General features: G+C 44.6%; 1 protein-coding gene and 1 pseudogene across 1 annotated transcript; both read right to left on the reverse strand.

Moving 5' to 3' along the window:
* LOC102185508 (histone-lysine N-methyltransferase PRDM9-like) lies at nucleotides 472-27,695 on the reverse strand. The gene is given in 11 exon segments (XM_018065917.1): nucleotides 472-1,526; nucleotides 7,128-7,332; nucleotides 8,540-8,602; nucleotides 9,007-9,275; nucleotides 9,493-9,519; nucleotides 9,522-9,603; nucleotides 10,425-10,577; nucleotides 20,984-21,033; nucleotides 26,688-26,796; nucleotides 27,101-27,223; nucleotides 27,627-27,695. Coding segments are annotated over 11 exon segments (2,205 nt in total).
* On the reverse strand, nucleotides 26,314-26,463 carry LOC106503359 (annotated as a pseudogene).

Genomic DNA, 27,695 nt, shown 5'->3' on the forward strand with positions numbered 1-27,695 from the left:
GCTCTCAGTAATAAGGTGGGAATGAGGTATATAGTCTAGGCTTCAGATTTGTTTGGAGACAAAATTTATTAAAACAGGAGTACAAAAAACCCATGAAGGGAATTGGCATGAACCTCTCCAGAACACTTAAGAAATCATCTGCTGTTTACCTCCTCTCCTGTCATGAAAGTGGAGGGCCTATTTAATCAATTAATTCTGTGCTCATCACACTCTTAAAAAATGTATTTATTTATTTGGCTGCACTGGGTCTTAATTGCAGCATGTGGGATCTAGTTCCCCAGTCAGGTATTGAACATGGGTGTTTGCATTGGCAGCATGATGTCTTAGCCACGGGACCAATAGGGAAGTCTCTCATCACAGTCGTGGGGAGTGTAACGGGTCATAGACCTCCTCTGAGGCCCCCTCAGAGTTGAAGTATGTGATGGCTACAGTAATCCTCCTGCAGCTAAGATATGGTTTATTGGTAATGACTTACTCAACTTCCCTGCAAACATAGGACTTCTCCCCTGTGTGTGTCTTCTGGTGTCTGATGAGATATGACTTCTGACTGAAGCCTCCCTCACACTCCCTGCAAACAAAGGGCTTCTCCCCTGTGTGTGTCCTCTGGTGCTTGATGTGACTGAAGCCTCGCTCACACTCCCTGCAAACAAAGGGCTTCTCCCCTGTGTGTGTCCTCTGGTGCTTGATGTGACTGAAGCCTCGCTCACACTCCCTGCAAACAAAGGGCTTCTCCCCTGTGTGTGTCCTCTGGTGCTTGATGTGACTGAAGCCTCGCTCACACTCCCTGCAAACAAAGGGCTTCTCCCCTGTGTGTGTCCTCTGGTGCTTGATGTGACTGAAGCCTCGCTCACACTCCCTGCAAACAAAGGGCTTCTCCCCTGTGTGTGTCCTCTGGTGCTTGATGTGACTGAAGCCTTGCTCACACTCCCTGCAAACAAAGGGCTTCTCCCCTATGTGTGTCCTCTGGTGTCTGATGAGAATTGACTTCTCACTGAAGCTTTGCCCACATTCCCTGCAAACATAGGGCTTTTCCCCATTGTGTATCCTCTGGTGTGTGATGAGACTTGACCTATCCTTGGAGCCTTGCCCACACTCTCCATGCTTAACTCTTATAATTCTTAAGACACCTGCCCCCATACATAATTTGCCTGTGCCCTCTGTATTCAGTTTCTGGCCTGTGCTGGGCTCCTCCATCATTCTCTCGCTTACCCAGGAATCCCCCATTTGTCCTTTGGGTGAGTAGGAAGAAGCCCTTGAAACCCTCCTCATGCTTTTCAGCAAAGTTTGGGGCCTTTCCCTGACCTCTCCATCCTCAGGTTTGTCACGCCAGCTGTGTGGATCACAATATTGCTGCTCATGATTTTGATTGCCTGGGCAGGAATCCTTTGTTCGGAGACGGTCTCTTGCAGATGTCCTCAGGAGGATCTGAGAGGGGTGATTGCATTCGACATGTTGCCTGAGGAATTTCTGACTGGAGAAGGCCAGGGAGCAGGAGGCACATGGGTGGATTTTGGGCTTTGGTTCTGCTGAAAGAGGAAGCTTTTGGTCAGGTAGCTGCTAAGGCCTGTCCCAGATGTCCAAGGAGCGGTGGCTACATGGGCGCAGGAGGGTCTAGAGGAGCTATCCCACGTTAAAGGTCAGAAAGGGGGGCGGTGAGGAGATAACCCTTGTCCAAGGTAAGGAGCAGCGGCTGCACTTTGCTGGAGCAGCCATGAAGAGATAACCCCACACCCAAGGTAAGAGAAACCCAAGTAAGATGGTAGGTGTTGCAAGAGGGCATCAGAGGGCAGACACACTGAAATCATACTCACAGAAAACTAGTCAATCTGATCACACTAGGACCACAGCCTTGTCTAACTCAATGAAACTAAGCCATGCCCATGGGGCAACCCAAGATGGCCAGGTCATGGTGGAGAGGTCTGACAGAATGTGGTCCACTGGAGAAGGGAATGGCAAACCACTTCAGGATTCTTGCCTTGAGAACCCCATGAACAATATGAAAAGGCAAAATGATAGGATACTGAAAGAGGAACTCCCCAGGTCAGTAGGTGCCCAGTATGCTACCGGAGATCAGTGGAGAAATAACTCCAGAAAGAATGAAGGGATGGAGCCAAAGCAAAAACAATATCCAGCTGTGGATGTGACTGGTGATAGAAGCAAGGTCCGATGCTGTAAAGAGCAATATTGCATAGGAACCTGGAATGTCAGGTCCACGAATCAAGGCAAATTGCATGTGGTCAAACAGGAGATGGCAAGAGTGAACGTTGACACTCTAGGAATAAGCAAACTAAAATGGACTGGAATGGGTGAATTTAACTCAGATGACCATTATATCTACTGCTGCGGACAGGAATCCCTCAGAAGAAATGGAGTAGCCATCATGGTCAACAAAAGAGTCCGAAATGCAGTACTTGGATGCAATCTCAAAAACGACAGAATGATCTCTGTCCATTTCCAAGGCAAACCATTCAGTATCACAGTTATCCAAGTCGATGCCCCAACCAGTAACTCTGAAGAAGCTGAAGTTGAACGGTTCTATGAAGACCTACACGACATCTTAGAACTAACACCCCAAAAAAGATGTCCTTTTCATTCTAGGGGACTGGAATGCAAAAGTAGGAAGTCAAGACACACATGGAGTAACAGGCAAATTTGGCCTTGGAATGCAGAATGAAGCAGGGCAAAGACTAGTAGAGTTTTGCCAAGAAAATGCACTGGTCATAGTAAACACCCTCTTCCAACAACACAAGAAAAGACTCTACACATGGACATCACCAGATGGTCAACACCGAAATCAGATTGATTATATACTTTGCAGCCAAAGATGGAGAAGCTCTATACAGTCAGCAAAAACAAGACCAGGAGCTGACTGTGGCTCAGATCATGAACTCCTTATTAGCAAATTCAGACTTAAATTGAAGAAAGTAGGGAAAAGTACTAGACCATTCAGGTATGACCTAAATCAAATCCCTTATGATTATACAGTGGAAGTGAGAAATAGATTTATGGGCCTAGATCTGATAGATAGAGTACCTGACAAACTATGGAATGAGGTTTGTGACATTGTAGAGGAGATAGGGATCAAGACCACCCCCATGGAAATGAAATGCAAAAAATCAAAATGGCTGTCTGAGGAGGCCTTACAAATAGCTGTGAAAAGAAGAGAGGTGAAAAACAAAGGAGAAAAGGAAAGATTTAAGCATCTGAATGCAGAGTTCCAGAGAATAGCAAGAAGAGATAAGAAAGCCTTCAGTGATCAATGCAAAGAAATAGAGGAAAACAACAGAATAGGAAAGACTAGAGATCTCGTCAAGAAAATTAGAGATACCAAGGGAACATTTCATGCAAAGATGGGCTCGATAAAGGACAGAAATGGTCTGGACCTAACAGAAGCAGAAGATATTAAGAAGAGGTGGCAAGAATACACAGAAGAACTGTACAAAAAAGATCTTCATGACCCAGATAAACATGATGGTGTGATCACTCATCTAGAGCCAGACATCCTCTAATGTGAAGTCAAGTCACTAGAAAGCGTCACTACAAACAAGCTAGTGGAGGTGATGGAATTCCAGGGGAGCTGTTTCAAATCCTGAAAGATGATGCTGTGAAAGTGCTGCGCTCAATATGCCAGCAAATTTGGAAAACTCAGCGGTGGCCACAAGACTGGAAAAGGTCAGTTTTCATTCCAATCCCAAAGGCAATGCCAAAGAATGCTCAAACTACCGCACAATTGCACTCATCTCACATGCTAGTAAAATAATGCTCAAAATTCTCAAAGCCAGGCTTCAGCAATACGTGAACCGTGAACTTCCTGATGTTCAAGCTGGTTTTAGAAAAGTCAGAGGAACCAGAGATCAAATAGCCAACATCTGCTGGATCATGGAAAAAGCAAGAGAGTTCCAGAAAAACATCTATTTCTGCTTTATTGACCATGCCAAAGCCTTTGACTATGCGGATCACAATAAACTGTGGAAAATTCTGTAAGAGATGGGAATACCAGACCACCTGACCTGCCTCTTGAGAAATCTGTATGCAGGTCAGGAAGCAACAGTTAAAACTGGACATGGAAAGACAGACTGGTTCCAAATAGGAAAAGGAGTACATCAAGGCTGTATATTATCACCTTGCTTGTTTAACTTCTGTGCAGAGTACATCATGAGAAACGCTGGGCTGGAAGAAACACAAGCTGGAATCAAGATTGCCAGGAGTAATATCAATAACAGATATGCAGATGACACCACCCTTATGGCAGAAAGTGAAGAGGAACTAAAAAGCCTCTTGATGAAAGTGGAAGAGGAGAGTGAAAAAGTTGGCTTAAAGCTCAACATTCAGAAAACTAAGATATGGCATCCGGTCCCATCACTTCATGGGAAATAGATGGGGAAACAGTGTCAGACTTTATTTTTCTGGGCTCCAAAATCACTGCAGATGGTGACTGCAACCATGAAATTAAAAGACGCTTATTCCTTGGAAGAAAAGTTATGACCAACCTAGATAGTATATTCAAAAGCAGAGACATTACTTTGCTGACTAAGGTCCATCTAGTCAAGGCTATGGTTTTTCCAGTAGTCCTGTATGGATGTGAGAGTTGGACTGTGAAGAAGGCTGAGCACTGAAGAATTGATGCTTTTGAACTGTGGTGGTGGAGACTCTTGAGAGTCCCTTGGACTGCAAGGAGATCAGCCCTTGGATTTCTTTGGAGGAAGTGATGCTGAAGCTGATACTCCAGTACTTTGGCCCCCTGATGCAAAGAGTTGACTCATTGGAAAAGACTCTGATGCTGGAAGGGATTGGGGGCAGGAGGAGAAGGGGACGACAGAGGATGAGATCGCTGGATGGCATCACTGACTCGATGGATGTGAGTCTGAGTGAACTCCAGGAGTTGTTGATGGACAGGGAGGCCTGGAGTGCTGCGATTCATGGGGTCACAAAGAGTTGGACATGACTGAGCGACTGAACTGAACTGAACTGAAGGCCTGCCCCACTAATCATCTTAGTGCTGACAGTGCAAGATCTGTCTCCCACCAAGTGTGCCTTTACAGTCCACTTTTCCATTCCATTCTTATTCTCTGCATCTTCTACAGAAATCCAGGAAGCCTGTGTCAAGGACCTTTTCTTCATATTGCCCAGACTAGGGACCTTCCGGTAGCGTCAGAGGCAGTGTTTCTCCTGATAGAGGTGGATCTGCAGGGACCTTTCCCTACGTATAAGTATCTGAAAATTCATGTCGCAGTGGTCACAGGTATTTTATCCTACTGAGAGATAAGATTCTTGATGACTTAGGTGGAATCATCCTGAGTGGCTCCCTGTGAGGGGAAAAGGTCTATTAAGTTAGGGGTGCCTGTCCTGGAGCTCTCTGAATATGGGAGGCAGCACAGGGGGTGATGTTCTAGCATGTGCAAGTAAAGCTGAATTTGAGGGTCCTCATTCAAAGAGCAGCCTTTGTATCTGGGTCTCTACACGAAGTGGGATGCAGACTGGATGAGACCGAGTGGCCCAGGTCCCATGGACTAGAGGTCTCGGGTTCCTGTTGCCCCCATTAGTTCATGAATTGCTTCTCTCTCAGTTTTCCATAAATCATAAAAGATGTGTTTTTTCTCAAGCCTCACAGGTATTCATATCTCATTTATTTCATTGAGTCTAGTCCATTTAAAATGTACTAGGAAATCCTGTTTAAAAATACATCTCCACCCAGACTCTTCACATCCTGCTGCTGCTGCTACTAAGTCGCTTCAGTTGTATCCAACTCTGTGCGACCCCGTAGATGGCAGCCCACCAGGCTCCCCCATCCCTGGGATTCTCCAGGCAAGAACACTGGAGTGGTTTGCCATTTCCTTCTCCAATGAGTGAAAGTGAAGACTCTCAGTTGTGTCCGACTCTTAGCGACCCCATGGACTGCAGCCTACCAGGCTCCTCCGTCCATGGGATTTTCCAGGCAAGAGTACTGGAGTGGGGTGCCATTCTTCATACCCTGACTCCCATGTGTCTTTAGTCAGCCCACTGTCCCCTCTCATCTGGTAATGAACTGACCTCTGAAGGGATTCCCCACTGCTGTCCCTTCCCAAAAGTGAACCGAAGCATCGTCTTAGAACAGAGAACATGCCACTTGCAGCTGAAAGCTGCACTGTTGTTCCATGTCACCCTGGAAGATTCCAGGTGCCTGCAAATAGACATGGGCCCTGAGGCTTCCATGTTCCATCCATCCTCCTTCATCTCCCTCTGTACTTCCTCCTACAACCACTGGCATGGCCTCTCTTCCCGATCCTTGGGCTATGGCACTGGCTGATCCCCTGCCTTGAATCCTTTCCCACAGGTGTTACCTCTGGAGAGACCCTGCCCCACCATCCTCTGCCACACCCCACCCGCTGCTCACACTGATCCGAGGCCCTTTTCCTGGACTGATTTTTCTCATAGCAACCAGCAGCCTGTCTGGTATTAATTATGTTGCCCCAGAAGGTGGTTCCATCTATTTCAGGGCATGGAGCCCAGTCTGGCACAGAGTATGAACTCACATGACAGTGAACTGAAACAGTGACTGAATGCAAATCATTGCACACCTGTCACTTAGAAATGTGGAGGAAATGAGGAAGAAACAGCTAAAGATGAGAGAGCTGGTAGGTGCTAGAAAATTTGCTTTTTGCCTCTAAGCCTTTCAGCAGAATGTGATGTCATGTATTTTTTGCATGAAATATTAAAAATGAGAACAAAAAGTTTTCATATAATTTTTTCCTAAAAGTCATATGAAATGAATCAATTTCTGAGGCATTTTAATTGAGACTTGACTGACTTTACACTGGATTGCACTCTGCTTCAGAGCCAGACCAGGGAAGCTTCCTAGGATGGGGTGGGGTGACTTTACACTGGATTGCACTCTGCTTCAGAGCCAGACCAGGGAAGCTCCCTAGGATGGGGTGTGGTGACTTTACACTGGATTGTACTCTGCTTCAGAGCCAGACCAGGGAAGCTTCCTAGGATGGGGCAGGGTGACTTTACACTGGATTGCACTCTGCTTCAGAGCCAGACCAGGGAAGCTCCCTCGGATGGGGTGTGGTGACTTTACACTGGATTGTACTCTGCTTCAGAGTCAGACCAGGGAGCTCCCTAGGGTGGGATGCTTGAAGAGTAGCGCTCCCCTCTGCTGGCCATGAGCTCACTCTTCCACCTGCTGCCACACTTGATGCTGAGGTCTTGGCTGTACTTGTCCCTGTACCAGACCAGCAGCTCACAGCCTGGCCTGACCACCCGACAGGTTCAGTAGAAGATCTGCCTGTGAGTCAGGAAGGCTACCAGGTTCTGCTCCTTGTCGTCCCGGGCACCGTTCACATACCTGGAGTTGAGGCCAGGAAAAAGAAAGAAACCACAAGTGAAGAGTCCCCTATAGCTGTCAGACCTGATCCCAGCGCCTGGCCTTCAGTCCCTGAGGCTGCCACAGCCCCCACCACCCCTCCTGGGGACTTTCTGTTCACACTTTTGACCACACCATGTGAATTCTTATCTCCAGATCCTATTTCCGGTCCTATTCCTGGCTGGAACGCTTTTCTCTCCTTACCTAATTAGCCATTTTCCAGAGCCCAGTTCCACATGTGTCTTCACCTGGACTGACCATAAGACTGGTGACCTCTAGCTCCTCTAAACTCAAAGTTCTCTTTCATTCCACAGAACTTGGTACTTCTAGGCTAGCATACACTCCTTAGCACTCACCCCAGCCTCCCTTCTTTTCTGAGGCTTTTCTCCAGTCTCCCCACACGTATACAGGGTCCCATTCGCTTGCCGACCCTTTCCTGTGGAAACTTGGAGCGTGCTGTGACTTAGCTTGAGACACAGAACAGTAATATATGCTTTCTGCCTCCCCTGATGAAAGGCCCTCAGAGAAAGGTCCTGACCCCTATTCCTTCCCAGGCCTCAGGGCCCACTTCTCACTAGAGCTTAGCCTGGGGAGGTTGCTGCCCTCATGGGCTCAAGGTCCCTCATGCTAGGTTATCTTGGCACTGTACAGTTCTTCAAAAGTAGAAAAATTAAGGTTACGTATTCCTAAAATCAATTGGTTAATTTCTATCTGAAGTATGTCCTCCAAAAGGACATGGGTTGTGTGATCTGCTTCAGTAGTGAACTCTACTGTCTTGGAACACAGAAAGTGGTTGGTAAGGGTCAGTTAGGTGAGTTTAAAGTGTCCCTGGTGAATCTAGACTCAAGTTGTTTTCAAGTACCCCAGTTTTGTTGAGCATAGAGACTTACATTTTGAGGGCATATGAAATGGCAACCCACTCCAGTATTCTTGACTGGAGAATCCCATGGATGGAGGAGCCTGGTGGGCTACAGTCCACAGGGTCACAAGGAGTCGGACATGACTGAGGGACTTCACTTTCTTTCACTACATTTTTATTTCTTTGATTCTATTGTTTTTTAAAGGAAAGAACATAGTATGGTGGAAAAAGAGGAAAGATGTGAAAGCTATTGAAGGAGGCTAGTTGAGAAGGAAAAGGGTGTGGGCTTGGAGGAGCGACCTTTATACCTGCAGGCTCACTGCACTCACCTCAATCCAGTTGGCCCAAGACCTTTCCTTTCCATCCACATACTCATAGCAGTTTCTCCCTTTGGTGATCTGAGTGTCAGAAAAAGGGTTTAAAACTTCTCTCTCTTTTTTGGTGGGAGGTAACAGAAGAATTATTTCCCTCTGCTATCATCAGTGCTCTTCAGCCTCCATGAATTAGTTGTCAGTTGTGACCACGTGGTAAGCTCCTGAATCATCACCTCCATGTCTGAGTCTGTTGGTGCACTCAGGGCAAGGACTCCACACGGGAGAAGCCACTTCTGTGTGCCTGTACCACTGTGCTCCCACCTCTCCTCTGATCTTTAGATAGAAGTCCCGTGTTCATGCACAGTGTACACAGTACACAGGGCTGGCCATATTATCCTCATCCACGTCCTCACATGTAGATGTGAGGTCCCCCGCCACATGCACCAGTGATTGGAGGTCAGAGGAGAGGGGATGAGGGGTGTTCTCACCAGCCAGGAGTATCCACTCTTGGCAGCCTCTTCATCGTCTGTGATCTGGCCCACGTAGGAGCCAAAGTGCAGGCCTAGCAGCAGATCAGACACCTTGTTCCACACTCCAAGCCCAGCCTCAGGGATGCCTGATGGTCTGATACTTAACCCAGGGGGCAGACTGAGGGCTGAGTGATTGGCATGCCCTTTCTCCTCTGCACAGTCCTTTACAAAGGTCGGGAGCCCGTGACAGCACAGCTGTCAATGAAGTTCTCCGCACTTCTCACAATCTGGAGGTGAGAGCAACGGGGATGAGGGGAGGTATAGTGATGTTGCTGGTCATAAAGAACTTCAGAATGAAACGGGGCACTCATGGCATTTGGCCTTGATCCTGTACCTCAAGTCGTAAGAGGAAAGGGATGATTGGGGAACCAAATGGTGAAGTTATTTTATTGTGCCAAGGCCTCATAACCCCTTCTCCGTGAGTGGGCCCATGGGGTCACTCACAGAGGTAGTCATCCTGGGGCTCACTTGGTACACATGCCTCACTCTTTCTCGTAGGCTGTATATCTTCACTTCAGTCTCCTTTCTTCTGAGTTCTGAGTTGGAGAAGAGAAGCTGACCAAGGCTGGTGGGGTCTGGAGAGTTAGATCCCGTTTGATCAGAAACTGGTATTGCCCACCTGTTCATTTGTATACTTCGTTAAAAAATTTTTTACATTTATTTTAAAAATTTTTATGTGTGTATTTTTATTCATTAATGTTACATTATTTATTTATTGGCCACACTGCATGGCATGTGGGATCTTAGTTCCCTGACCCAGAATGGAACCCAGCCTCCTGCAGTGGAAGCACAGAGTCTTAACCACTTAACCACCAGGAAAGTCTCTTCTCTATACTTTGTTTTTTCTCCCTTTAACTACTGGTTCAGAGAGACTGAGGCTACACACTGACTAAAGATGCCCAGTTTAATGTTAGCATCCTGTACTTCCTGTTAGTAGGTTTAATTTCCAAACGTTCTTACTTAGAAAATAGTTCATGGACACATCTACTCAGAAAATATATGTTGAGGGCACGTTACAGATAAGGCATTGTGCAAAGGCCTGGGCATAAACACTAACAAAGCATGTTCCTATTATTACAGCTAGATTTATTGAACAACTTCAATGTGTCAACGCTTTTATATTTAATGCTTTCAAACACTTTACAGTGTGCTTGAAAGTAATAAGAAGATTGCTTATTTTCAGTTTATAGATAAGCAGTCAGAACCTCAGAAAATATGTAAGATTTCCCTTTCCAAAGGCCACAGTGCTAACTTCAGGTCTCAGATCAGTCCAGCTTAAATCCATACCTACCCAAAGTCTACCCTACATACCTGGGCCATAGTTATTAGCCTTTCTAGAGGAATTAGAGGAAGTGAAGTACCCAGTTATTTCCCACTTTTTGTCTAGGGTGCTGTTCAGAGGTACTTGGTTCTCTGGGAGGGGGCACTGGTATCTGGGCCTGCTTGGGGCCACATGTCTTCAGCAATTTTGATGCTCCTGGCAGTTCCTTCAAACTAGATTTGTTACTTACATTTGTTTGACATTCCCTCTGTGTGAGAGTCACATAGTAAAAGACAACATACATTTCTTTAGTTCTTTAGGACTTTATGAAGTGTTTTCCCAAGCATGATTTATGTTAATACTTTGACAATTCTTGGAAATATCCAGTGTTGCGAGGGGAGGAGGAGTGGAAAGGGGATCGGAACACTGGAGTGTAAATAAAGGACCTAAGTGGGTAGTGAATCAAAACTAGAACTCATATCTTAAGGTTTTTTCCCTTAAACTTTCTCCATAAAAGTGAGAGCAAGGCAGGGAGAATAGCTGGAGAATCCACAAGGTCAGGAAAGAAGAGGGTAAGGGCTCAGAGAAAACCGGGGTGGGGCGGGGTTTCTATTAAATAGTGCCCCTTTGATGAATGAGGCAGTGTGGAAAAGTACAGAGGAGACAAAACACGTCTGGAAAATAAGGTGACGAAGCAGTGAGTTTGGGAAGGAGAAAGACGATTGGCAGAAACATACATAGACAATAAAGAAAATAAGCTGAAAGTTGCAGATCGCCATGTTTGGAATTAAAGTAGCTGGTCCCATCAATTCTGCTTGAATAAGGTGGTACAACTAGCTGGTTTTCCTCCGTTTCCTGATCCATAAATTGGTATACATGCTAATTCTTGATGTTATAGTGGACATGAAGTTTAATAACATTCAACAAAATGCCTGTGAGCTATTTGATACAGTATGAATGTGAGAGTCCATCCCTGCTATCAGTTTACCCCCTCAGCTGTCTCTGTATTTGAAGTCCGGCTCACAGATACTATCTTCAGCATTCCTTGACCTTCTTCCTCCTAGATGAATGTTTAAATATGGAGTCACTCATTCAGAAAACATTCAGAGGGCCCTCAGGGGCTTTTAGCTGGGCCTGAACTTCTAAGAATTAACAGATACGGCCTAGGCTCTCAAAGCTCGCGACACAGGGGCAGGCTAAACAAATGATTCTGTTTGGTAGTTAGAATAGGAAAAAAGAGTCCAGAATGGCGGTGGATAAAAGACAAGGATGGGAAAAGCCCACAAAAACAGAACAAAGGAAGGTCCGAGGACCGGAGTGAGGACCTCGGGTAGAACAAACAACACTCTTGGCTAGCCCAATTTACATAGGGCAGGCCGAGGGGGAGGAAAAAAGAGAAAAAGAGGAGCCAAAGGGCTGGGAGGGTCTTTCTCCCCCCGCGCTTGTTCTCTCTCTTCTCTTGGCATCTTCGGGCCGGCATGCCCTCACGCCTCGATGATGTATTTTCCTGTTATTTTCTAAATAAAACTGAGTTGTTTTCTAAATAAAACATGTTGTCCAAGAGCTACAACATGGTCTGTTGGAGACCCAAGAGCTATAACATGGTCTGTATGAGAGCTGAGACATGCCAAGAGCCTTAATGTCCATCGCTTCAAATTTTTGTTGAGATGAGACAGAACCAAGTCTCCTCGGTAATCTCTTACACTCCCCTGATATCTATGGTGCCGTGACGTGGGTTTAACCTGGCTGAAACAACCTCAGCGTGGTCCCCTGCAAGGACGAGGCCAAGCACAGCAGGAGCCCAACTTGGCGAAAGCTCCTGAGGTAGAGCAGAATGCGAAGAAAACCCAGCGCAGGGGAAGTGACAGGAGGCCCATCATGCTGGAAACCGGGACAGCGAAAAACAAACTCAGCAGAAAGCTCACATGGCTCAGTCTCAGATTCCAGAAGACCTCCAGTTAAGGTAGGAGATTTTTGCTCCTGTGGCTGGAGGGACATATGCCTAACAAAATCCTAATTCCTTTACAGTTTCTTGTTTCCTCAAACCCTTTCTCGAACAGGTGGGTGGCAGTGGGCTCAACTGAGGGACTCTGGAGAGGCTACTCTTCGGTATGTTCCAAAGGCACTACCTGCTGAGCCCCGCTAGCCATTACCCAAGCCAGTGGGGGGTTCTTCTGTCCTTAATCTTTGTGCCAAGGATCAGGCCAATGAAAACTGTGAGCATAGGTCAGCTATTTAGCAGATTTTCGGGCAGGCTATGAAGGGGATTCCTTGGCACGTTTTTCCCACTGCCTTTTCCTCCTGTCCTTTAGCTCTCTCTCCTGGGACTCGGAGCCTGGCCAAAATCCAGGATGCCTGGCTTCAGAACCTAATGAAGCTCAGGCTCTGATGTCTCATTGCAAAAATTCAGTGAAAGTGATTGGTAAGAGGTAGATTTGTTAGGATTCAGAGAGAAGCACACTGCACTGCAGGATGTGGGCTATTGCAGAGGGCTCTGAACATGGAATGTGGCCCGGCTGGGTTTGGCCAGCTGAGTGAATTAATATGCTAATGAGTGGGAGGATCATCCCAGCCATTGGGGAACCACCCACTCCTCTGTCTTTTGACAGTGCCTTGGAGCTGTCCTCCCACCTCTGGGTGTGTCATTTAGTTTACAGATTGGGGATTAAGGTTTGCTTGAATTTGACTTGTCATCTTAGACGCAATTGATTTTAATCAGTTTATGTTATGCCCTTGTGCTGTGTCATTCTTTCAAAGGTTGTGCTCTGTCCCCTCACCTCCTGTTTCATACTTTTTTCCTGAGCCCCATCCAGGCTCACAATGTTGCCTCTACAATCTTCTGGAGGGACAACTAGAAAATAGCTGGCCCTTGGGAGGGAAATACTGTATAATACCCAATCCTTCTAGATATTCAGCCCTTCATCTTCCGTGTTTCCTACAGCATGTACAACACCAGCATCTCTCAGTGAACCCGCTAGGGCGGGCGACAGGCACACAGTGCCTGCTAGAAGTCCACCAGGTGGCATCCCTTCAAAGGCAATTGGGCTTCCAGGGATAATGTTTGCCACTTTGGGAGTTAGCCCTGCAGGCTGTTTGGGCCCAAACCCTTACCACCCTTCTCCTAAAGTTATAAACATACCCCTGGATCAAATCTCCACTCTACTCTTATGGAATATCTGGTCTGTTGCCTCTTAACAAATTTGTTCTTAAGCCAAGTACTAACTCCTACAGTCAAGACCCTGCCCCCTTGTATGCAACCCTGCCCCCTTGTTGCTCTACCCAGTCTATTATTAAAACACCTTAATGCCCCTAACAGGGCCAGATAACCCACTCCTTTGTCATTACTTCTGTTATTACATAAAGTGGGTCTATGACAATAGAGCTTACCAGGGGAGACACCCTTACCTGCTCTTATGGAGGAGTAGGGGAAGAAATCAATGACTTAAATCCCTTAGAGTAGTAAGAGGATAAAGCTTATAACTGTTTCACTGTCTCCCAGTCTCAGGGCAAAGGCTTGGATTGCTTTACATCATGATATCTATTCCCATCTGAACAAAATGAGTTAAAATTACAACCCCTTAATCCTACCCAGTACTGGTCATGCTGGAGACCTTGGGGATGCCCAACTCCAGTCCAGGGGTCCCAGGAGGTCAACCTGCCTTGACCTGCCTCGGGATCTTGTCCTTGAAAGATTGTTACGCCTCAACCAACTTGGGGATTCGCCAGTCCAGGGGTCCTGGGAGGTCATCACTCCTTGATCTGCCCAGGGACCGAATTCTCCAGAGGCCAACCTGCCTCTACCTGCCCGGGGATTTGATCTCCAGGAGACTGTCATGCCTCAGCCTGCCTGGGGATTTGCACCCTGACCCGGGGATGCCTGGCTCTCAGGTTGCAAGAGTGCTGGGTGAGATAAGCTTCAGAAAGACTCACCTCTAAGGAAGTCCACCCATGGAAATAGAAGGAAGTCTATTACTTGTGGGACTGTGCCCAGTCTCAGTAATAACTGAGGAGCCCAACGAGTTAGTCTTCTGGAAAGACTAAAGAGGCCCTCCAAAAGTTTACCAATCTGGACTTAGACTCTTATGAGGGACAGGTGATTTTAAAGGACAAGTTCATGTCCCAGTGTGCATCAGATACCAGAATAAAATTACAACAGCTACAGCAGCAGGACCCTGCTTCCTGTTTAGATGAGATGGTCCACATAGCCAGCAATACCTTTTATAACAGAGAACAGGAGAAGGAGGCCAAGGCCCAGGAGAGGGAGAGAAGGAAAGACAAGGCATGCCCTGATGCTGGCCGCCCTCCAGGGAAGCCCTGTGGCAAACCCTGAGTCTTTAAAGGACAAGGCATGAAGCAAATGCGTAATCTGTAGACAGGTGGGGCATTGGGCCAAAGAGTGTCCAAACCATTATGTCTCCTAAAATGACTTGCTTCAAATGCCATCAACTGGGACATTGGGTGGCACTCTGCCCTTGGGACCCAAGAGCCTCAAGGTCAAGCGCCAAGCCTTCCCTCACGATGGTTCAACAGGACTGAAGTGGCCCACTCCAGCTAGCCCGCCTGTCACAGATAACCGTCACAGGGCTAGAGCCAAGGGTGCAACTGGATGTGGCAGGTAGGTCCGAGAATTTCTTGGTTGACACGGGGGCTACCTACTCTGTCTTGATCTCCTACTCCAGAGCCTTCTCCTCCCAAACCTGTACCATTTTGGGTGCTACAGGAAAAGCAACTACTAAAAGATTCACCCGAGCACTTCTTTGTTGCTGGGATGGACAAATATTTTCCCACCAGTTTCTAGTGGTCCCTGAGTGTCCTACTCCTTTATTGGGAAGAGAAATACTCACTAAATTGGGGACCACCCTTGTGATGGGAAGTTTTTCAGCCCCTAGAGCCCTACAGCTTCTGGTTACTACTGAAGAACCTATTACACTTTCTCCAATAGAGAGGGACCAAAAACTATGGGAAGACAAAATTAACCCCTAGGTGTGGGACGAGGGGACTCCTGGACAAGCCCTCCAAGCTGAACTGGTCATCATTATCCTCTGAGATCCCACTCGGTTTCCCAATCAGAAACAAATATCCCCTCAGAAGAGAGCCTTCTTCTGGGAGGGACTACAGCCTTTAATAAATAAATTCCTTGTTTGTGGGCTATTGGTACCCACCAATCAACCATGTAACACCCCACTTCTGTCAGTAAAGAAGGACAGAACCTGGCGAATGGTTCAAGATCTCCAGATCATAAATGAAGCTGTAGTCTCCCTCCATCCCACAGTATCCAACCCCTGTGTAATCTTGGGAGAAATCCCACCCAGTGCCAAGTGGTTTACAGTCTTGGATCTCAAAGATGCTTTTTTTTTTTTTTTTTGGCATACCACTGGCTAAAGAATCCCAGTATCTTTTTGTCTTCAAGTGGGAGGCCCCAGGAGAAAAACACTAACAGATGACTTAAACAGTATTACCTCAGGGGTTCAGAGATAGCTCCCACCTATTTGGACAGGCCTGTAGCGGGATCTCCTAGATCTGGACCTGGACCTAATGGGAGAATATTACAATATGTAGATGACCTACTAATCTCTCCAGATGAGAAAAATGCCCAACAACATGCAATTCAGGTTCTAAACTTTTTGGCAGAGAGAGGATATAAAGTCTCCCGTGCTAAGGCACAGATGGTTGAGACAAAGGTCACTTACCTGGGAGTTCAGTCCAGGAGGCTGTCCTCTGAGCGGGTACAAGGAATCCTGCAGTTGCCCTCCCCCACAACTCGAAAACAATTGCAATCTTTCCTGGGGCTAACTGGGTGTTACAGAATGTGGATACCAACTATGGTCTAATTGCCCAGCTTAAAGGGGCAGGATGATTCAATCCCACTGACGTGGGGAACTCCTCAAAACAAGCCTTAACTCAGGCACCTGCCTTGAGGTTGCTAGACCCAGAAAAAGCATTCCAACTTTATGTCCATGAAAGAGAGGGAATAGCCTTGGGCATGTTAACTCAAAGTTTGGTATCTGAGCCCCAGCCTGTTGCTTACTTATCCAAGAGTCTCGACCCAACTGCCTGAGGCTGGCCCCGCTGCCTTTGAAATCTTGCAGCTGTTGCAGTCATGATAGAAGATACTTTAAAACTCTCTTTTGGGGGCAAACTACCTATTTTTACCAGCCGCCAAGTGAAACAACTCCTAAATAGAGACCATTATGGATGTCTGATAAAAAAATCCTCAGATATCAAGTAGTGCTGATGGAAAATCCAGGCCTCACTATATCCCCTTGTGAGGTTCTTAATCCAGCCACCCTCCTGCCTACCCCCGAGGGCTCTCTCCCCTTTCACTCTTTCCTAGAAACCTTGAACCACTGGACAAAACCCCGAGAGGGATTGTTCGAAGATCCTCTGACCAACCCTGAGGAAATCTCATACACTGATGGAAGCAGCTTTGTCTTGGATGGAAAAGGAAAGGCCGGATATGCAGTAGTCTCCAATTTTGAGACCATGAAGGCTAAGCCTCTGCCACCAAGTACTTCAGCCCAATCCGCTGAGCTCATAGCCCTGACTCGAGCTTTAGAGCTGGAAAAGGAAAAAAAGTAGCCATCTACACTGACTCCAGGTATGCCTTTCTGGTGCTACATGCATATGCTGCTCTTGGGAAAGGGGCCACTTGACCACCCGAGGGTCCCCAATCAAATATGGTGATCAAATTCTTAGACTCTTGGAAGCAGTCCATCTGCCCACTGAGGTTTCAGTCTCCCACTGTAAAGAACACCAAAAAGGGAGCACAGAAGTGGCAGGAGGGAACCAAGCAACTGATCAGGCAGCTAAGAGAGCAGCATTACAGAACCATGACCTAATAGGGGTTGCCACCTTAGTTCCACAGACTAATTTGCCAAAAACTGCTTCATATACTGAAGGTGAGACTCTTAAAGCTAAGAGTGAGGGCTTTCAAGAAGGTCATATGGGGTGCTTGCAAAAGGAGGGACTCCTTTTTCTGCCTGGAAACCTCCAGTGGAAGTTGGTTAACTCATACATGCCACCACTCGTTTAAGGGAAAAGGCCTTCCAAAGATTACTAGAAAGGTCCTTCAGAGGAACAGGCTTCCAAATGACTAAGGCAAGTGGTCTCCCCTTGTCCCACTTGCCACTTAACCCCCAAGGAGCTTGAAGACCCCAGCTGACCCAGCCCATCCAATGACTTGGGGCCTACCCAGGAGAAGACTGGCAGATGGACTTCACAAAGATGCCAGTTTCTCAAGGGTATAAATACCTATTAGTCATGATAGATACATTCACAGGTTGGATTGAAGGCTTTCCCAACCAGACTGAGAAAGCTGAGAAAGTGGTAAAAAATCTCCATGAGATCATTCTGAGATTTGAACTTCCCAGGTCATTACAAAGTGACAGTGGGACATCATTTACTTCTAAGGTCACCCAAGGGGTCTCTAAAGCATTGGGCATTACTTATTATCTCCATTGTGCCTGGAGGCCTCAGTCTTAGGAAAAGCAGAAAGAGCCAACCAATTCTTAAAATCAGTGATAAAAAAGATAACCCAGGAGACCTCCCTGGGATGGAAGCTACTTACCAATAGCTCTCCTCTGCACCTGTATTGCCCCTAAGGAACAGGTTGGTCTTAGTCCTTATGAGATGCAATATGGGAGACCTTTTGTTTATGTCAATGACCTCCTCTTAGATCCAGAGGCTCAGACCCTCCAGTCTTATACCACAGCCATTGGGCAATTCCAACAGGATATATGCTTGTGCGGTGTGAAACAAGACCCAAAATATTCTAAGGAGTCAGCACTATATGCTCCAAGGACTCAAGTCCTCATTAAAGTCTGGGAAGATGGGTCCCCAAAGGCTCAACTCCAGCCCACATGGAAGGGCCTCTACCCTATAATACTTTCTACCCCCACAGCAGTCAAGGTACCAGGACATGACACCTGGATTCACTACTCACGAGTTAAGCTGTGGAAGAAAACAGAAGAGGACACTCAATATACCTGTGAGCCCCTGGGAAATCTCAGATACCTATTCAGAACTATATATAAGTGCCATTCTAATGAACACCCCCAAAATCTAGTTTCTGGGGATAGGATTTCTCAGGACAGCTCTAAAGAGCCAACACAGCTTGCCATGGGTTGTACTCCAGAACAGACAGGAGATAGATCTGATCCCTGAACAAGGAGGGATTTGAGCCATCCTGGCAATGGGAATTTGGAATTGGCTAATGCCCCTGCTACTCCTTGTTATGCCATATTGATGCTGCTTACGATTGTTCCATGTATTATCAATTGTCTAACCTGTTTTGTCTCTGTCCAGGTCAACAAGCTACAACATGCAGTGCCAGTTCAACAAAGATACATAAAACTACAGCCGGCCACGGAAAATATATCACTCACCCTTAGATGGACACTGCTATAAGGACTCTCTGAGGCCTAAGACCAGCAAGAGGGGGAGGCCCAATACCCCTCGCCGTCCCAGTTCAGCAGGAAGTAGCCAGAAAGACCTCGACGCCCCTGCTCCCAAATAATTGGGCCTCCCATCTCTTGAGAGGGTAATGTTAGGTAGTTAGAATAGGAAACAGGAGTCCAGAATGGCAGTGGCTAAAAGACAAGGAAGGGAAAAGCCCTCGAAAACAGAACAAAGGAAGGTCCAAGGACCAGAGTGAGGACCTCGGGTAGAACAAACAGCACTCCTGGCCAGCCCAAGTTACACAGGGCAGGCCCAGGGGGGAGGAAAAAACATATAAAGAGAGGAGCCAGAGGGCCGGAGTTCTCTCTCTCCCCCCACGCGCTCATTCTCTCTCTCTCCCCTCTTCGCGACTTTGGGTCAGCATGGCCTCACGCCTCGAGGATGTATTTTCCTGTTATTTTCTAAATAAAACTGAGCTGTAACACAGAGCTGTAACACTTATCTGTCCAAGAGCTATAACACGGTCTGTTTGAGACCTGAGAGCTGTAACATGGTCTGTCTGAGAGTTGTGACATGCTGAGGGTTTTAATGTCCATCACTTCAAATTTTTGATGAGATGAGACAGAACCGAGGAGACTACCCTCCCCTGACAATTCCACGTATAAGAGTTGCCTAATCAGAGCTCAGAGGAAGGAGCTGTTACGTCCTCCTACAAGAATGAACATTTGAAATCAGTTCCAGGTGGTGAATTTTTACTTCTACCTATGTGAAGTCCCTTCAGTTATTTTCTTACATGTTGGTTTTCAGTCATAAAATCTGAGGCTTGTCAGAGTTGAGAGTTGATTCCTCTTTCTTACTGGAGTAGGATGCTCTGAGGTTGGCGATCCTATCTCCTTCATCTTGGACCACCTGCTCTATAAATTTCGCTTTGTATCTGTAAGCTTCCCTTAGGGATATCTTAACATATCCCTCACTTTAGCACAGCACAAAAGAACTGAGGTTGAAACCATCCCTCGAATGAGTGATAAAAAGATGTATGAATAAGACAGTGTAAACTTTATAGAATTATGGAAGTTTTAAGTAGCTTGTAAGGGGTTTAGAGAAGGTGCTTTGGATTAGATTACATGCAGTACCAGTGATACTGTGATCTCAGGCATATAATCAAACATTTCTTTACCACAATTTCTTGATGTATAAATGGTGATAGTTATAGTACCTACCAGTAAGTGCTGTAGGATTGTTTTAAGGTTTAAGTAAGTTTACTCAGGTAAAATGCTTAAAGTTTGAAATTCTGTGAAAATAATGTAACGATATTGTTGCTGTTCTTCAGTTCAGTCACTCAGTCGTGTCAGATGCTTTGCGACCCCATGAATCGCAGCACGCCAGGCCTCCCTGTCCGTCACCCACTCCCAGAGTTCACCCAAACTCATGTCCATCGAGTCGGTGATGCCATCCAGCAATCTCATTCTCTGTTGTCACCTTCTCCTGCCTTCAATCCCTCCCAGCATCAGAGTCTTTTCCAATGAGTCAACTCTTCACATGAGGTGGCCAAAGTATTGGAGTTTCAGCTTTTAGCATAAGTCTGTCCAAAGAACAGCCAGGACTGATCTCCTTTAGAATGGACTGGTTGGGTCTCCTTGCAGTCCAAGGGACTCTCAAGAGTCATCTCCAACAGCACAGTTCAAAAGCATCAGCTTTCTTCACAGTCCAACTCTCACATCCATACATGACCACTGGAAAAACCATAGCCTTGACTAGACGGACCTTTGTTGGCAAAGTAATGTCTCTGCTTTTGAATATTCTATCTAGGTTGGGCACAAGTTTCCTTCCAAGGAATAAGCGTCTTTTAATTTCATGGCTGCAGTCACCATCTACAGTGATTTTGGAGCCCCCCCAAAAAGTCTGCCACTGTTTCCACTGTTTCCCCATCTATTTCCCATGAAGTGATGAGAACAGATGCCATGATCTTAGTTTCTTGAATGTTGAGCTTTAAGCCAACTTTTTCACTTTCCTCTTTGACTTTCATCAAGAGGCTTTTGAGTTCCTCTTCACTTTCTGCCATAATGGTGGTATCATCTGCATATCTGAGGTTATTGATATTTCTCCCGGCAATGTTGATTCCAGTTTGTGCTTCTTCCAGCCCAGTGTTGGTGATGATATCAGACCTTGTACTAAAGACAGCACAGGAAGGCAGTGGTCTCTAGGATCTCTGTGTATTCTCCTATTCTTACCTCCACGAGGAGGATTTTCTTGTCACAGGATTTGGGAAATATTTACCTTCTGGTGTTTACTGTGCTTCACTCTGAAGGTCATCCAAGAAGGTTTACCTAAAAAATGATGAGAATCAGTGTTTTGGTTGGTAAATGTTTACAAACTCTGGGCATTCTAATTAAGAACACAGAATTCTGAGCTAGAGAGTGACAAGGACGAGGATTACCAAAGGAGGAATAGTAAGTAATTTCTGTACCATCAACTGCTATGTTTCCACTAGGAGTATCACATAATTTAAAAAGAAAAACACACAAAACTTCATCTATGCTTCATCTGATGTTCATAAAGTATCTAATAAATTTACTAGCCTTTCATGACAAAAATACTCAACAAAGTAGGAATAGAAGGAAGTGGCCACAATACAATAAAAGTCATATATGAGGAGCCTACCTCTAACATCATATTCATCAGTGAAAAGCTGAAAACTTCTAAGATCAATAAAAAAGGCAAGGATGCCCATGCTCAACACTTTTGTTCAACATAATATTAGCAATCCTAGCCAGGGCATTAGATTAGAAAAGGAAACAAAATGCTTCCAATTTGGAAAGGAAATAAAATTACATCTGTTCACAGAAGACATGACTTTATGTGTAGAAAAAGTCTTTAAAATTCCACAAAAAACTTGCACAGAAAGTTTCAGGGTACAAAATCAACATTCAAGTATCTTTCCATGCATATTTGAATGGAAAATTCATTGTTCACTGACCATTCCAAAATGGAAAATAAGCAAACAGTCCTATTTACTTTTAACTTTTTTAAAGCTATAGTCAAGAGCTAAGTTTAAATTTTTTAAAAAAATATTTATTTTTATTTATTTGTGCCAGGTCTTCATGGTGACGTGTGGGGTCTTTAGTTGTGGCATGTGGGATCTAGTTCCATGACCAGGGATTGAACCCAGGCGCTCTGCATTGGGAGTGTGGAATCTTAACCACTGGACCATCAGGGAAGTCCCAACAATCTTATTTATAATAGCATCAAAAAGATGAAATAATTAGGAGTAAACTTAAGGAGGTGAAAGGCTTACACAGGTGAAAACTACAAAGTATTGCTGAAAGAAATCTGACGCAAATAAATAGAAAGGCCTCCCATGTTTTGGATTTGAAGACAATATTAAGCTGTTCATACTATCCAAAGAAATTAAAAGATTCAATGCAACTCCTATAAAAATATCAATGGATTTTTTTTCAGATATAGAAAAATCCATCCTACAGTTAACATGGAATCTCAGAGGACCCACGAATAACCAAAACAATCTTAGAACAGCAAAACTGCAGGCTGCTGATTTCAGAACATATTACAAAGGTTCAGTAATCAAAAGAGTGTAGTAGTGGCATAAAGTGCGTGCTAAGTTGCTCAGTCGTGTCTGACTCTTTGTGGCCCTTTGGACTAGCCCACCAGACTTCTTTGTCCATGGTATTTTTTCAGGCAGGAATACTGGAGTGGGCTGCCATTTCCTTCTCCAGAGGATCTTCCTAACTCACGGATTGAACCCGTGTCTCTTGTGTCTCCTACATTGAAGGTGGATTCTTTTATCTGCTGAGCCATTGGGGAAGCCCGCTGACATAAAGACAGATTTATCAATCAATGGAATGGAAGAGGTAGCTAGAAGTAAACAAATAAACTCTTGGATACATGATCTAAAGATCTTCATCAGGGGTGTCAAGACAATGGGGAAAGCTTAATCCCTGTAGTGAATGGCACTGGGAAACAAATATCCACATGCAAATAATGAAGCTCTTACATCATGTAGAAAAATCAACTCAAAAATGTAAGACTTGGTAAGACTCTTAGAAGAAAACAAGGGCGAAACGTCATTAATTTAATCGGTAATGATTTCTAAATATGATACTAAGTGCACATATATTAATAACGTAAAATTAGACAAATGGAACTTACTAAGCTTAAAACTTCTTTGCAGCAAAGGAGACAATGAACAGAGTGAAAAAGATGGTAGAAAATATTTGTAAAATACTTATCTGATAAGGGGTTAATAAGCACATACCTATATCAAGGCTGCCTATAAGCCAGGAAGAGAACTTGATTAACCATGATGGCACCCTGATATCAAACTTCCATGCTCCAGAATTGTAGGAAAACAAATTTCTGCAGTTTAAGCCACGTGATCTGTTCTGTTACGGCAGCCTGAACTGACTAACGGTGGGAGAAGGAATTAAATAGACATTTCTCCAAAGAAGATAACACAAATGGCCAACAAACATATGAAAAGATGCTCAGTATTACTAATCAATGGGGAAATACAGAACACAAGCACAATGGAAATTATCTCGTTTTATGATGGTCAGTATGAAAAAATATTAGCAAGTTTGGTAAGGATATGGAGAAACTTACACACTAACACACAACGCACTATTGTTCGAAGTGTAAAATGTTGCAACCTTTATAGAAAACTATGGAGTTTCCTGTGAATATTAGAAACAGAACTGCTATATGACCTAGCAATCCAACTCCTAAGTATATATTTATAAAAAATTGAAAAGATCTTGAATAAATATATGCACATGTATGGTCATTGCAGCATTATTCACAATTGGCAAGATGTGGAAGCAACCTCACAGTTCACTGGTGGATAAAAAGATACAGATTATATATAAAATATATCTCGTATGCATATTATACGCACATCACATAATGGAATATTTTTCAGCCTTAAGAATGAAATTCTGTCATATGCTACATCAGGGATGGGCCTTGAGAACATTATTAAATGAACCAATAAAAAAAGACATATTGCATGATTTCACTTGGGTATCTAATCAAATTCATGGAAACAGAATAGAATGGTGGTTGCCAAGGCCTATGAGGAGGAGGAAGTGGAGAATTGTTGCTCAATGGGTACAGGGTTTCAGTCATGCAAGATGAAAAAGTTCTACAGATTTGTTGTACAGCAATGTGTATATAGTTAGCAATAGTGCACCACACACACAAAAACTGTTCAGAGGGTAAATGTGTAAAGTTATGGCGAATCGTGGGGTACCTGTTCCCTATGAAGAGTATCTCTTCATACCAAAACCTTTGCAGACATATGTTTGGTTTTCATGTCTCTTACACTACTATTAATAACCTAAGGGAACAAATGGACTTCTCTGGTGGCACAGTGGATGAGAATCTGTCAATACAGAAGACACAAGTTTGATCCCTGGTCCAGGAAGATTCCACATGCTGTGGGGCAACTAAGCATGTGTGTCATAACTACTGAGCCTGTGTGTGCTCTGCAACCAGAGAAGCCACCACAAGGAAAGCCTGTGCAACCCAAGTAGAGAGTAGCCCCCACTCACTGCAACCAGAGAAAGTTGATGCACAGCAGCGAAGACCCAGCGTAGCCAAGAATAAATTAATAAGAAACTAAGAGAATAGAAATCCATATATGGAGCATCATGGAACTAATCTAAATTGTTTTCTCCAGTCTAGGCAGATTAACTCTTCTAAACTCTCTACTCTGAGCAGCAGAAGAGGAAGTGAGCTGCTCACTTCTATTTTACAATGAGTATACTTCATTTTGTTTACCTGACGCTGTCTCTGGTCAGCAGTGAAATGTGGGAAAGATCAGGGAGACTAAATAGTTATCTCAAACCCTTTCCCAGAATCAAGACAAAGAATTAGGTTCATCTTAGCATAAGAAGATCATGTGGTGTGGTTAAATATATATGCATAAATAATGTATCTTGACATAATATGTTAATATCTTTCCTCTTCCAAGAGATTTAACACAGTGACTGAATCATTATGAGCTTAGTATTAAAAAGTTCTCTGGTGAATTTATAGTTTAATTAAGGTGGCTTTAATTGCCCTTTCATTAAGAATGTTTAACAAAAATAATCATTTTTTAAAAGAGAATGATAAATTTTAAACATTATTGAGAATTATACTGGAAAACCTATACATCCACCTTCATTCAGGCTTACATCAATACTCTGCCACAACCACGTCAGGTCTTTTAATTTCTATTTCAGAATTCAAAACTAAGATAAAAACAAAAAAACTAACCAACACACAGTGAAGCCACCTGCCAGCCCTTACTCCTCTGGTGCTGAATTTGATGGTACTTATTCACATTTAGATTTTTTAATATTCTCCATTTTTTGGCATTTTCAATATAAATTTATTTAATTGGAGGCTAATTACAATATTGTATTGGTTTTGCCATACATCGATACGAATCTGCCATGGGTGTGCTCGTGTTCCCCATCCTGAACCGCCCTCCCTCCTCCCTCCCTGTACCGTCCCTCTGGGTCATCACAGTGCACCAGCCCCCGAGCATCCTGCATCATGCATCGAACCTGGACTGGCGATCCGTTTCACATATGATAATATACATGTTTCAGTGCCATTCACCCAAATCATCCCACCCTCGCCCTCTCCCACAGAGTCCAAAAGACTGTTCTATACATCTGTGTCTCTTTGGCTGTCTCGCATACAGGGTTATCGTTGCCATCATTCTAAATTCCATATATATGGGTTAGTATACTGTATTGGTGTTTTTCTTTCTGGCTTACTAAAGCCATTCTTTTTAATGGCTGAGTAATACTTCATTGCGTATATGTACCACAGCTTTCTTATCCATTCGTCTGCTGATGGACATCTAGGTTGCTCCCATGTCCTGGCTATTATAAATAGTGCTGCGATAAACATTGGGGTACACGTCTCTTTCAGTTCTGGTTTCCTTGGTGTGTGTGCCCAGCAGTGGGATTGCTGGGGCGTATGGCAGTTCTATTTCCAGTTTTTTAAGGAATCTCCACTGTTCTCCATAGTGGCTGTATTAGTTTGCATTCCCACCAACAGTGTAAGAGGGTTCCCTTTTCTCCACACCCTCTCCAGCATTTATTGCTTATAGACTTTTGGATCGCAGCCATTCTGACTGGCGTGAAATGGCACCTCATTGTGGTTTTGATTTGCATTTCTCTGATAATGAGTGATGTTGAGCATCTTTTCATGTGTTTGTTAGCCATCTGTATGTCTTCTTTGGAGAAATGTCTGTTTAGTTCTCTGGCCCAGTTTTGATTGGGTCGTTTATTTTTCTGGAACTGAGCTGCAGGAGTTGCTTGTATATTTTTGAGATTAATTATTTGTCAGTTGCTCCATTTTTAATGTATAAATAATTACATATATATGCCTATATATATATAATTTGTTTCAACAAAAGTTCTCATATTTATTACTGAGCCAAAGCACCAGTGCAGAAACACTGACACAAAGAAATCATTTTTTCAGTGAAACAAATGGATGCATTAATGATGTTTTCAGAGTCATATGGTAAGATGCAAGTGACCTCGACAGCACAAATATGTGTGCCACCTCATGTGTGGCTCCTTATAGACCTATAGCTTTGTTTTTCTGCAATGTCTTCCCTTGGAGTTTTATCTGGTTTTATTACCAGTTTTCATTAGAATCCATTAGGGAATGGGATGATTCTGCTTTTGTTTCTTGGTGAGGTATCACCTGATCCTGAAAGTCTTGTCAGAAGACATGGTGAGGAGCAGAGTAAACTGCACATAAAATGGCAGAGAAGGGGAGGCTAATTATTTCACGTATTTAAAAACTTCATATGGATAGTCTCACTGTATAATATATTGTTATGCATCTTGCTAGTTTTCTGAAAATTATGTTTTCGTTGCTAATGTCTGAGATGCAACTAAGACATAAACACAGGTTAGTTTCAGGAAGACACCTCTAAATCCTCCTGGCCCCTCACCTTGCTGCCTTGGTGTCCATTCTTCATCAGAATCCTCAATGTCATCTACCTGGGGTTTGATGACCTGCCTGCAGTGATGCATGAATGCTAGTTGAGTGGCCCTGAGACCCAGAAAGAAGCAAAATTTTTGCTTTAAGAAGGAAGAACAAAGCATAGAGGCAATGGAAAGTGTCACAAAGTCAGGCCAATTAGTAGGGCTTGGAGAATCTAGAACAGGGCAAGAGGTGAGCTGTGCACTGCCAGGGCCAGCCCCACATTGATAAAAAAGAACAAAAATTTCCTCCAGGTTAGTCTCCACACAAAAGGAGACTGTGAGCAGATGTAGCCACCTAAGAGAGGGCCAAGTTAACATGGAGACTGAAGACCTGTTTCATGTTTCCCAGGCTCACAGGCGCCCAGCATTTCCTGTTACCTATAGTAATCAGTGCTTCACAGTTCCTTTTTGCATTCCTATAACAGATTTTTTCCCATTCTCCCATCTCTGCGCATTCTTCCTTGGAGAAGTATATGGAAATGTCTTTGAAAGCATCTTTGACCTTAAAGAAAATCATAGACTTCATCAGTGACTTACTAATATGAGTCAGCCCTTAGAGCTGGGCCTTCTCCTCTACCTATGGGCAGGGAGTAGCCTGATGCCACTGGGTGTCTGTGAGACAGGGATGAAGACTTTCCTTACTGACTGTGCCCTGCTTAACTGAGCAAACACTGAGTATTTCCTAACTATTCCTGGACACAAAGCACTTGACGATGCTAGTATCCTGTTCTGCCCCACTCCACCCCACCTGTTCCAGACAGGGCCAGGCACTCCCATCCTGTGTATCTTCACAGAGAAGTTCACTCAGCAGTGCAGGCAAGCAGTCTATGGTCTTTAAGGGACAAGCTCCACATCCTTCCTATAGAGCCGGCTTAGAGCCTGGCTTTGCCACCTCCACCTCTCACCATGGGCTTCCACTCTGTTCTCCCAGCATCTCCCTCAGTGCTCTCCTCTGGGGATATGTAAGGGTTCAT

The sequence above is a fragment of the Capra hircus genome, chromosome 21, assembly GCF_001704415.2.
Source record: "Capra hircus breed San Clemente chromosome 21, ASM170441v1, whole genome shotgun sequence".
NCBI lineage: Eukaryota > Metazoa > Chordata > Mammalia > Artiodactyla > Bovidae > Capra > Capra hircus.